Below are 10767 nucleotides of genomic sequence, written 5' to 3' on the forward strand. Positions count from 1 at the left end.
CAAGAGGGCCGTCCGGTCACAGATCTGGTGGGTGATACATCCACAAAGAGGGTGATGACTAAAGACTGGAACATCACTGATGCTGCTGTCCAGTGGATCCGATACACTGCTGTGTCTCTTGCCCAGCCATTTGCACTATACGTGGGGCTCAATCTCCCCCACCCGTACCACACAGACTCCCTGGGACCCACAGCCGGGGGTTCCACCTTCCGCACCTCCCCGTATTGGCTAAACAAGGCAGGTTGCTTTACCTGATCTAATGGAGACATGAATAACCAGTACATTTCAAAATCTCAATCGAATTGGAGTGTTAAAACATTTAAGATTTACTTTGGGATTTGACTCCAAATTGAACAAGGCTTGAAACCTTAAAGCAGTGTGTTTCAGAGTAGAAGGGTTGAATAGTAAAAGGAAAGTAAACTAGGAAAATCCACCCACTATTCCCTTTATTTTCAAAATAGAACAGCAGAATTTGATCATAGATCTTCGCCCGTTAAATTAAAATTAAAATAGTGACAGACATAATTAACTTGAAAAAGTTTGTCCATTTTGTAATTACAACAGTTCCAAACAAATAACGTCAAATATATAAAAAAAAAAAAAGAATTTGCTCATGTGTTTTTGCTGTTTCATGTCATCTTTTTAAATGTATGATTCTGAAGACAACCATAGTTAATTTATGTGGCAGGGGCATGGCTAGGGATTCTAAAACTGCAATAATTAAGAACCGTTTTGTTTTTGTAATTAAATTAAAGCTAAAATAAAATATAAATATTAGATAGAAAAACTTAAAAAATAAATGTTGCCTTAGCAACTAACCGAAATAAAATAACTTGAAGTTAACTAAATTTACTAAAAAGTAATTAAACCTATATAGAATTTTTTTTTTTTAACTAATAAGAAAATTACATGACAAAATGAGTAGCATTTAAGCTAAAATGAAAATGAAAACTTAAAGACATAAAAATGAAGGTTAATTCAGAACATAATTAAATATTATAATAGCATATAAATAATATAAAAATAACTGCTGTTATTATGATTGCATATTTTTGGTTCATTCTAATTATTACTGATTTTGTTCACAGCATGTTCACTAATAACAGTCAGTCGGCAGTGGCAGTTTATCTGTAGCAGTAGTTTATCTGAGGTACTTTGACAATGATTGTGTTTTGTCTCAAAGGTTTCTTACGATCAAGTGTCTGTTCCGAAGTGGTTACGGGTTGAAGACATGCACCCTGTGGATTACTACTCCACCTTCACCAAAAATTGCAGTGGCCACTTCACAGAAGAGGAGATCAGAAACATAAGAGCCTTTTACTATGCCATGTGTGCTGAAACAGACAGCATGTTGGGTGAGCAGCCACTATACTATACTGTACTATACTATACTATACTATACTGTCATTATGTGTCTGTAGGTGAGGTGATAGATTCTCTCAGAGACACTGGCTTACTGAGCAGGACAGTCGTACTGTTCACTTCGGATCATGGAGATCTAGCAATGGAACACAGGCAGTTCTATAAGATGTCCATGTTTGAGGGCAGCTCGCATGTCCCCCTGCTTATAATGGGCCCAGGAGTGAAGACTGGCTTTGAAATCAGTCTACCTGTATCTCTAGTGGACATTTATCCCACTGTGCTTGGTAAGGGTGGGAACTGGTTGCTCCACTTGTATTAGTATAATATGTTGTTATAGGCAGAGGTTTAGTTATTCAAAATAAAGCTTGGCTTGATATTTGGGTGAATCTTAGCAAAAAAGAGTTCATACAGCCCATAAACCACCACCCTGTTTGGCCTATCACTACCAGTCAAAAGTTTTTGAACAGTAAGATTTTTACTGTTTTTTTAAAGAAGTCTCTTCACCAAGCCTGCATTTATTTGATCCAAAGTGCAGCAAAAACAGCAACATTTTGAAATATTTTTACTATTTAAAATTACTGTTTTCTATTTGAATATATTTTAAAATGTAATTTATTCCAGTGATTTCAAAGCTATATTTTTAGCATCATTACTCCAGTCACATGATCCTTCAGAAATCATTCTAATATTCTGATTTGCTGCTCAAAAAACATTTATTATTATTATTATTATTAATTTGATAACAGCTGAGTATAATTTTTTCAGGTTTCTTTGATGAATAGAAAGTTCAGAAGAACCGCATTTATCTGAAATAGAAATCTTTTGTAACATTATAAATGTCGTTATCATCACTTTTGATCAATTTAAAGCATCCTTGCTGAATAAAAATATTAATTTCTATAATTTCTTTCCCAAAAAAACAAAAATGTATACTGACTCCAAGCTTTTGAATGGTATAGTGTACAATGTTACAAAAGCTTTTTATTTCAAATAAATGCTGATCTTTGGCTCTTTCTATTCATCAAAGAATCTTGAAAAAATATATATAAATATTATTATTATTTTTTTTTTTTGGGGGGGAGATGAATTATGACCTGGAAATTATTTGATCTGTTTCCATCTGCGCTATATGCTTTGGTTAGATCTTGCTGGTGTTCCGCAGCCAGGGGGTCTCAGTGGTCACTCGCTGATCCCTCTGGTTTCTGGGGTCAGCGCTCAGTCAGCGGAGCCTCATCCCGTCTGGGTGCTCAGTGAATATCATGGTTGCAATGCGAATGCCTCCACGTATATGCTGAGGATCGGCGAGTGGAAGTACATCACATATGCAGATGGATTGACCGTTCCCCCACAACTCTTTAGTGAGATTCTTCTCATGATAGTACTGCTGATTATGTGTAATAATATATATCTTATTTTGCCCAACAGGGATGTGATATCCCTGCTATATATAACTGCCTTAAGTAACTGGTTTTGATGTTCTCTCCACATAGACTTGTCCAAAGATGAATCAGAATTGAGAAATGTTGCATCACATTTCCCTGATGTATGTCAGGACTTGGACAAGCTGTTACGCACCGTTGTGGACTATCCCAGTGTCTCCCAAGCTGTTCACCGCTACAATAAACAACAGTTTCTGGAATGGAAGCAAAACCTAGGAGACAGTTACTCCCAGATCATAGCCAACCTGCGATGGCACATTGACTGGCAAAAGGATGCCAAGTCCTATGAGAGAGTTATTGAAGAGTGGCTGTTAGGGTTGGATTGATCATCCGTTATATAACTGTCAGTGATCAGCACAAACAAGAGACTGTTCATGTTCCTATTTAAAACAAAAATAATACAATGTGATCTCCAAAAGTCAAGGCTACCCAGACAATGTACTTGAAATATAGTTTAATTGCACTCTACTTGTGAAATAACCTAAAAGATATTATTTTATTATTTTTATTTGGATTTAATCGTTTAAATAAAGGCAATGCCCTTAATTATTGATATAGCAAAATATATGTAGTCAAAAATTATTTATATAGCACATTTAAAAGCAAATTGACAAAAATATATATATATATATATATATGTAAGCTTTTCCTTTAGGCAAAAATATAATTTATTTTTTTAATTTTGGGATGAATTCTAACCTGGAAGTGTTTTCATCAGTGTTCCATCATGTGTGTTGCTGGTGTTCCACAGCTTTTAGATAATAGTATGATGGTATTTTTATACCATGGATTTAAATAATATTATTCATATACCAGGGTATTTACATAACACTCCAAGTTATCTCCAAAAAAAAATAAAAAATACAATGGAATTAACATGGTTGTTTTTTAACAGATTCCCAAAGGTAATCAACAAGTGGAGGTGATGGAACATAGTTTATGTAATACTTCGTACTACCGAAAGGGGGTGTTCTAAAAAGCCAAAACTTTAAAACCCAGAAGATAATCGTGAAACGCGTGTGTACAAGCGACAGCAGTCACAGTATGTCAGAACAACAGTGTATTGTTGCTGTAGACACGCAGTGTTGATTTCACTTCTAGTGCAGTACTGGTCACGTGAATCTCTTGGAGCGAGGGTCAAAGACTTGAAGGCAAACGCGATCGCTGCATGTCATTTGTTTGATCAGATGTTTGATACCGGAGTAGGATGGGCTTTCGCACCTGGCACTGTTTACATCAGAGCTTAAGCGATTTATAAACTAGTGTTTGTGTTTAGTCTGTTTAAATTATAACGCGATCTAGTCAAATTAAAAACAGGACGAGTGCGGACTTTTTTCCTATTTTTCCTGATGTCGGACTGCAGCTCGTCGGGTTCAGATGAGGATTTGGACCCGGAGTTAGAGCTGCTGGACGAGCTCGGCGGCACGCTCAGTAAGGTAAACACAAGAGTACTGTAAAACGACACACTTTTACAACGTTTTTTAGTGTGCAACAGTATTTGGGCTTGGATTTGTGTTAACTAATGTTAGTGAGTTACTTTCGTTTGCTTATATTTATCTGAAACGTCGCAACTTGTTGGAAGTTTTGTGACTGCGCATGTTTGCCCTACCATTACAATCAGTAACATACGAGCGATGTCTGAATTAAACTAGGGTGACCATACGTGCTATTTTCCCAGGACGCGTCCTGGCCAGGATTTCTGGGAAAATGGCACGTATGGTCACCCTAAATTAAACAATACGGTCTACTTTTCAGTGAGTGGTGTTGTGACAACTGCACTTAAAGATTCGTTTGCGAATCTGACTGATTCGGTCCGAGCGGTTATCGAGTCAGCACCTCATAAATCCTAAAATCATATATATATATATATATTAGTACGTATTAGAGCAGGGGTGTCCAAACTCGGTCCTGGAGGGCCGGTGTCCTGTAGAGTTTTGCCTCAACACAAACTGACTCTGCAGGACACTGGCTCTCCAGGACCGAGTTTGGGCACCCCTGTATTAGAGCATGTTGCATCCTTACATAAATTAGTCGTACTTTTTTCTGATTCATGGAGAAGAATCACATCATGATGATCCTACTAAATTAATGTATTTCTTTTATATTTTTTTAGATAATTGTTTTATGACAACATAATAGCAGTCATTGGCTACATGACTTGGCATTTTAGGGAAAGCCTTACATTTTTAAATTTCTGTGAAAGAGTACGTCAGTACATTTGACATTTATAAGTTAATTTTATAAAGTCTTTCATATTTGTGGCAATTTGTGTCAAAAACAAGCAGTCATTGGCTACAAGGCTTGGCATTTTAGGAAAAGCTGTACATTTTTAATCTCTTTAATATATATGTTTTATCTTCTGGGTTTTTATGACACAAGTTGTGTTATGAAATTCCATTCAGTTATTGTAGTTTGGGTAATGTTCCATTAAAGTCCTGCTGAACTTTGAAGCCTTGAACCTTCAGGAAGGTTTAATCTTTATGTTGCAAGTACTTGAAGTGATCACTGTAAGCCACATGATATGAAGCATGATTCGAATAACTAACTCTCTGTTTGTCTCCAGTGGACAAACTACATTCATGGATGGCAGGACCGCTGGATTGTGCTGAAGGGCAATATTCTGAGTTACTACAGGTCAGCAGATGAGAAAGAGTACGGCTGTAGAGGGTCCATCTGTCTCAGCAAGGCTGTCATCACGGTAAGGCTGATCTGATCTGATCTGTAGAGCGTCCTGTCATGTTTATCTGTATGATTATCAGGGGCTTCTCTTGACTGCAGTATCTTGGCTTCACAGTGGTGTGAAGAGCTGATATGTACCACAGTGTGAAAATATTTGAGCAGTAATGCTTCCTGCTCATCGTGCAGTGTTTATCCATCTGCTACTGTCAGCGGGAAGCTGTCGTACTTGTTTTGGGGGTTTCTCTTGAACAGCATGATTGTTTCAAGGTGGACAGAGGAGAAGATGTGGTTAAGTAGAAAATACAAGGGGACTCCACTACTTACTTTGAACAGACATACAGTGTCATCCATACTAAACATCCTGCAAAACCACATCTAAATACTTATAATTATAATGGGGCTTAAAAGACAATTATTCAGAAAAAATCAGAAAATGTTATTGATCTGACTGTACTGACATTATCAGATGACAACACAACAACTTGAGTTGAACTGAGCTGCATAATGACAATGAGTTGCTTTTGAAGATGTTTCATAATCGATTAGCTTTTCAACATTGACACAGTTAAGAGATATTTAAGCTGGGTAATGTGAGCTGCTTTGTAGCTGAAATTGAATTTTTTATAAATGATGAGTTTTGCAACTTGACACTGTCATTAAACTAAACTGAATCAGCATTGAACTGACTTGAGCTGAATAATGTCTTCTGTAAAGTTGCTTTACGGCTGACAGTGAAGTCATTTCATAATTGATGAACTTTGCAACATTAACACTGTTATTTTCCTGTTTATTACTGTGAAGCTAGTTTAAAACAATCTGCATCGTATGAAGTGCTGTAGAAATGCATGTGACTTGACTTCTCAGAGGTTATTTTTTGTACAAATAGATAGATTTCCACTTTTCTTTGATACTGGGCCAGTTGATTCTTTAATGTCATTTGTTTTTTTTTTGTTTTGTTTTTTCCTTTCAGAAAGATTATATTTTCTGCACAATGCAAGTTATTTAATGTGAACTTTATTCCAGTCTTGCTTTTTAAAAAAAAAAAAAAAAATAGTATAGTATAAAAGTAGTATAATAGTATAGTAAAAAATAGTATATAATGACTTTTTTTTTTATATATTTTTTTTTTTTCCTTTCAGAGAGATAATATTTTCTGCACAATGCAAGTTATTTAATGTGAACTATATTCCAGTCTTGCTTTTTAAAAAAATAAAATAAAATAATATAGTATAAAAGTAGTATAATAGTATAGTAAAAAATGGTATATAATGACATTTTTTTAAATGTTTTTTGTTTTTTTTTTCCTTTCAGAAAGATTATATTTTCTGCACAATGCAAGTTATTTAATGTGAACTTTATTCCATTTTTGCTTTTTAAAAAAAAAAAATTAAAATAGTATAGTATAAAAGTAGTATAATATAGTAAAAAATAGTATAAGAATAGTTATCAAATTTTAATTATGTCTATGAGCTGGAGTTCTGCATGTAGTGCAGGTTGTTTCAAGTGCAGAAGTTTGGCAGCAAAACTACAAGGAAATGTCCAACAAAGCACATTTTGTCTTTAGGTTGACACACTATTGCTGCATTGTTCTGGTACTGAGTGATTTGAAGTAGTCTTGAGCATTAGAACAGGGAGAGCAGAACCGCAGGAACGTGCATATCAAATATCTCATTGTGGAAAAAGGTGATCTGGGAGCAGTTCTTGCTTCGCCTGATCCAATAAAAATGGGCATATGTAAAGAAAGAAGACCAGTTTATAAAGTATTGTTCCTATTAATGCCTTGAGACCTTTGTAGTGTTTTCTAGGGGATGTTCTTTGCTCTAAAAAAGGGCTGCTGTTAAAGATCATGGACAGTTTAGATCAAGATCTCCAAAAGATTGTTTTAGAATCCAGTTTTGATTGTTTTGACCAATTTTTGGGTGAATGAATTTCTACGAACACTGACTGCACATGTGATCAAATATGAGTGGAACAATGATGCCTGTGAAACAAGGCTTAGAAATGCTGGGAGACTTTGAAGCCGGTCTGATCCCAGAGTCAAATCTGGAATATCTGTGTTTGGTTGATTTCAGTGTTTGGAGGAGGAGAAAACAGAGATGATCCTCAAACACTGATCTGGCCTGAATCAGTGCTCTGTCTCTGATAACAGCTATTCTACACAGCACTAACAATTCTGTGTCTGTGTTCAAAAGACAACAAACCAGTCCCATTACTAGTTTTACTTAGTACTAACCACTACGCCTGCAGAAAGCACATACTACAAAGTATGTCCACAGTTTACTATGCAATGCATGAAAAATTACCACACCAGATATTGTGAGCACAACTTAAAACTTTACAGTCTTTTCAGCTTGATGCACCTCTTTCTGTTTATTAGAGTTAAAGCAGTGTATGTATTAACTTTTAAGTAAACATTTTTAGTACACCCTTTAATAAAGTTTTAAAGTATAAAATGTGTTAAATAAAGTATTAAAAATGGCTGTTAAACAGTGGTTTTCCAACAATTTTCCCACATTCTTTTATGTAAAATTGTACATACCCTAAATGATTTGGGGTAGGGATAGGTTTAGTACCTTAAAATATTCTAAAGTTTGCATTTTATACAAATATAGAATATAGCTTCTCATATTTTAGATGTTATAACCTAATCCTAAATTGGAAAAAAAAAAGTTATTTTAAATAATTATTAAAGGGGTCATATGATGTTGCTAAAAAGAACATTATTTTGTGTATTTGGTGTAATGAAATGTGTTTATGCGGTTTAAGGTTCAAAAACCGCATTATTTTCCACATACTGTACATTATTGTTTCTCCTCTATGCCCTGCCTTTCTGAAACTCATTGATTTTTACAAAGCTCATCGGTCTGAAAAGCGAGGTGTGCTGTGATTGGCCAGCTATCCAGTGCGTTTGGCCAAATACCTCAAGCATGTGACGGAAATGTTATGCCCCTTACCATACTGTGATGCCCTGTCCGGCTGGAGCGGCGATTCAAAAACATGAAAACCCATTATAAACGAGGCATTCGTTGCATCCAGTGGGGACATAATTATGGATTATAATGACTTATACTGTCTTTTTACGCGTTGCGTTGCATCGCGCCGCGTAAACATAAAACCATGTCTGCATTTGTGATCGGAGAAATGACAAACAACAAGCCCTACTCTACACTGCCCAAAACTCGCATTTGAATCATCAGTGGCAAATTCTTTAAATATAAAAAACTTACTTGCAGTCTGTGAGTCAGAACAGCGGGCATTGTAGTCTACTCTCTCAGGATCAGGAAACAGTCCTCCATAAAATGCGCTGCACACATCTGAATATTTGGGTTGAAGTGTTCTGGAACAGTGTTGTAAATACAACTTAACCACTGATTTCTAGTCGTGTCCATTTTTGGAAAGCCAAACCACGTAGTTTCGCTTTCACAACGAAACACAGCGTCACGGCGGCGGCCTAGAGTGAGGAACGGCCGGAGGGCTAGAGTGAGCAAAGGCGGCAGGCTTGAGAACGGCGTGGCCGGTGGATTCGACGAAGGAGCGTCTGGAGGGCTTGCGGCAACAACATGTGAAGACCCCGGGCTGGACTCTGCTTCGTCCACGATGAAAGCCGATCCGGCGATCCACAGCGCGAAGTTGATGTATTTCCTCAGCGACCAGCACGGATCAGCTCTAGGCATGACGAAGCCTTCATGACATGGCGGCGGCAACAATACTACAGCGAGAATAAAAGTTACACCTTCTTTCTTTGCGTGAACATTTAGGCGGCATTATGCTAATTTTCCCACATCGTGAGGTAGATATGTGGGGGCGTGTTAGAACGAGCCGTTTTAGGTAGGTGTGGCTGACTCTTAACTTTTATAAAGAATATCTCTTTGGATTTGAGACTTTAGTCTTTGCAACTTTACAGATCTTCTTTATGCACCAAGAGCTTGTAACACTCCAAAGAGAATGGAAAAATTGAAATCGCATCATATGACCCCTTTAAAGAATTTAATTGGATAATTATATTTAGATTTAATAAAGGTTTCAGTTGTCTTCAATGACAGTCATATGTCATTGTATGTAAGTGTTCAGTGCAGCTTCTTAGCAATTGACCAGTTGGTTCATTTAGGTTCATCAGATAAAAATAGCAATACTGTAGTAGCTAATTATGAAAAAAAAAAAGAAAAAAAAAAGGCAATCTGGTAAAATTGTGCTTTGGTAAAGATGTAAATTCCAAACTATGGATCATTTGTGCACTGCTTAAAATAGCTGGTGGCTTCCCCTAGTTTGTGTATGAGGTGGTCTGCTGTTTTTGTTTTACTGTTATTTGCCATCTGTAAATGTTTGAGATTTTCAGTGACCTATTCAGTGATGCAAATCTATGTTGTGGTGGCGAGGAGTTGTTTATCAGGAACAGCAGGAAAAGGTGCTCCAAAAACATAATGGTAGACAGATTTGAATAAACATACATGGCCCATAAACTTTTTTTAGCGTGTTCATTGTTATGATCTGTTCTTGTTTTTGATGTTCTCTTTCTTTCAGCCTCATGAGTTTGATGAATGCCGTTTTGACATCAGTGTGAACGACAGCGTCTGGTACCTGAGGGCTGAACATCCTTTGCTCCGGCAGCAGTGGATCGATACCGTTGAACTTCACAAGGTGAGTCCGTCAGAAGCAGCAAAGCCTCTAGATAAACTGCCGCTCGGCTCCAGTGTCTTTCTGATAGTGAGGGATCAAGTTTGGGTGGCAGAACCTGATTGGGTCTTTTATTTCTTTTGTTGAGGCTAGAAAGGTGTTGAAGGCACAGTTGAGTGGAATGTGTCCCGCATAGGTTTGGGTACCGAAACCCGGTACCAATATGGCACCGGTACCTATGTAACCGGTATGTACTAGAACCGAATCAGAACGCAGATTTCGGTGCCTCATTTCGGTGCCATGCCTGAGCGATCGATTGAAGTATTTGTCCTCTGGTTCTCCGAAACGGACGTAAGAAGCATCATCACTGGCACCGCACGTGAAAAATAATTTCCTGACTGAGAAAATGCTCGTGAACTCTAGTCGGAAATCTCTAATAATACAAATCCAACAAATCTTTGTAGTAACATGAGTGTCCATGTTGTTTTCACATTCCGACTTAAGCACAACTCGGGAAATGAGAGCATTCGAGGAGCACGTCAATGCAGTAATTACACTTGCTCTGATGGCAGCAGGTATCTTTCCGTTAACTAAGCTAAACATGCTTAAATTAAAATGCCTAAAGCTAAACTTCCCTTGTATTCACATTTCTAAACCTGTTGTCCAACAAAAG

At 37.0% G+C, this 10767-nt stretch overlaps 1 protein-coding gene and 1 pseudogene across 1 annotated transcript in view; both read left to right on the forward strand.

The window, feature by feature from the left end:
- LOC107699717 (arylsulfatase K-like) overlaps positions 1 to 3388 on the forward strand; it is a 4714-nt pseudogene extending 1326 nt beyond the window's left edge.
- A 394-nt stretch (positions 3389 to 3782) lies between these two features.
- Positions 3783 to 10767, forward strand: part of LOC107699678 (collagen type IV alpha-3-binding protein-like) — a 25687-nt gene continuing 18702 nt past the window's right edge. Inside the window, exons 1-3 of the mRNA XM_016501013.1 lie at positions 3783 to 4237; positions 5365 to 5499; positions 10002 to 10118. Of these exons, the coding sequence (XP_016356499.1) occupies positions 4151 to 4237; positions 5365 to 5499; positions 10002 to 10118 (339 nt within the window). The 5' untranslated portion in view covers positions 3783 to 4150. The remainder of the gene's footprint in view (positions 4238 to 5364; positions 5500 to 10001; positions 10119 to 10767) is intronic.

Source organism: Sinocyclocheilus anshuiensis, unplaced genomic scaffold (genome assembly GCF_001515605.1).
Source record: "Sinocyclocheilus anshuiensis isolate Anshui unplaced genomic scaffold, SAMN03320099.WGS_v1.1 scaffold278, whole genome shotgun sequence".
NCBI lineage: Eukaryota > Metazoa > Chordata > Actinopteri > Cypriniformes > Cyprinidae > Sinocyclocheilus > Sinocyclocheilus anshuiensis.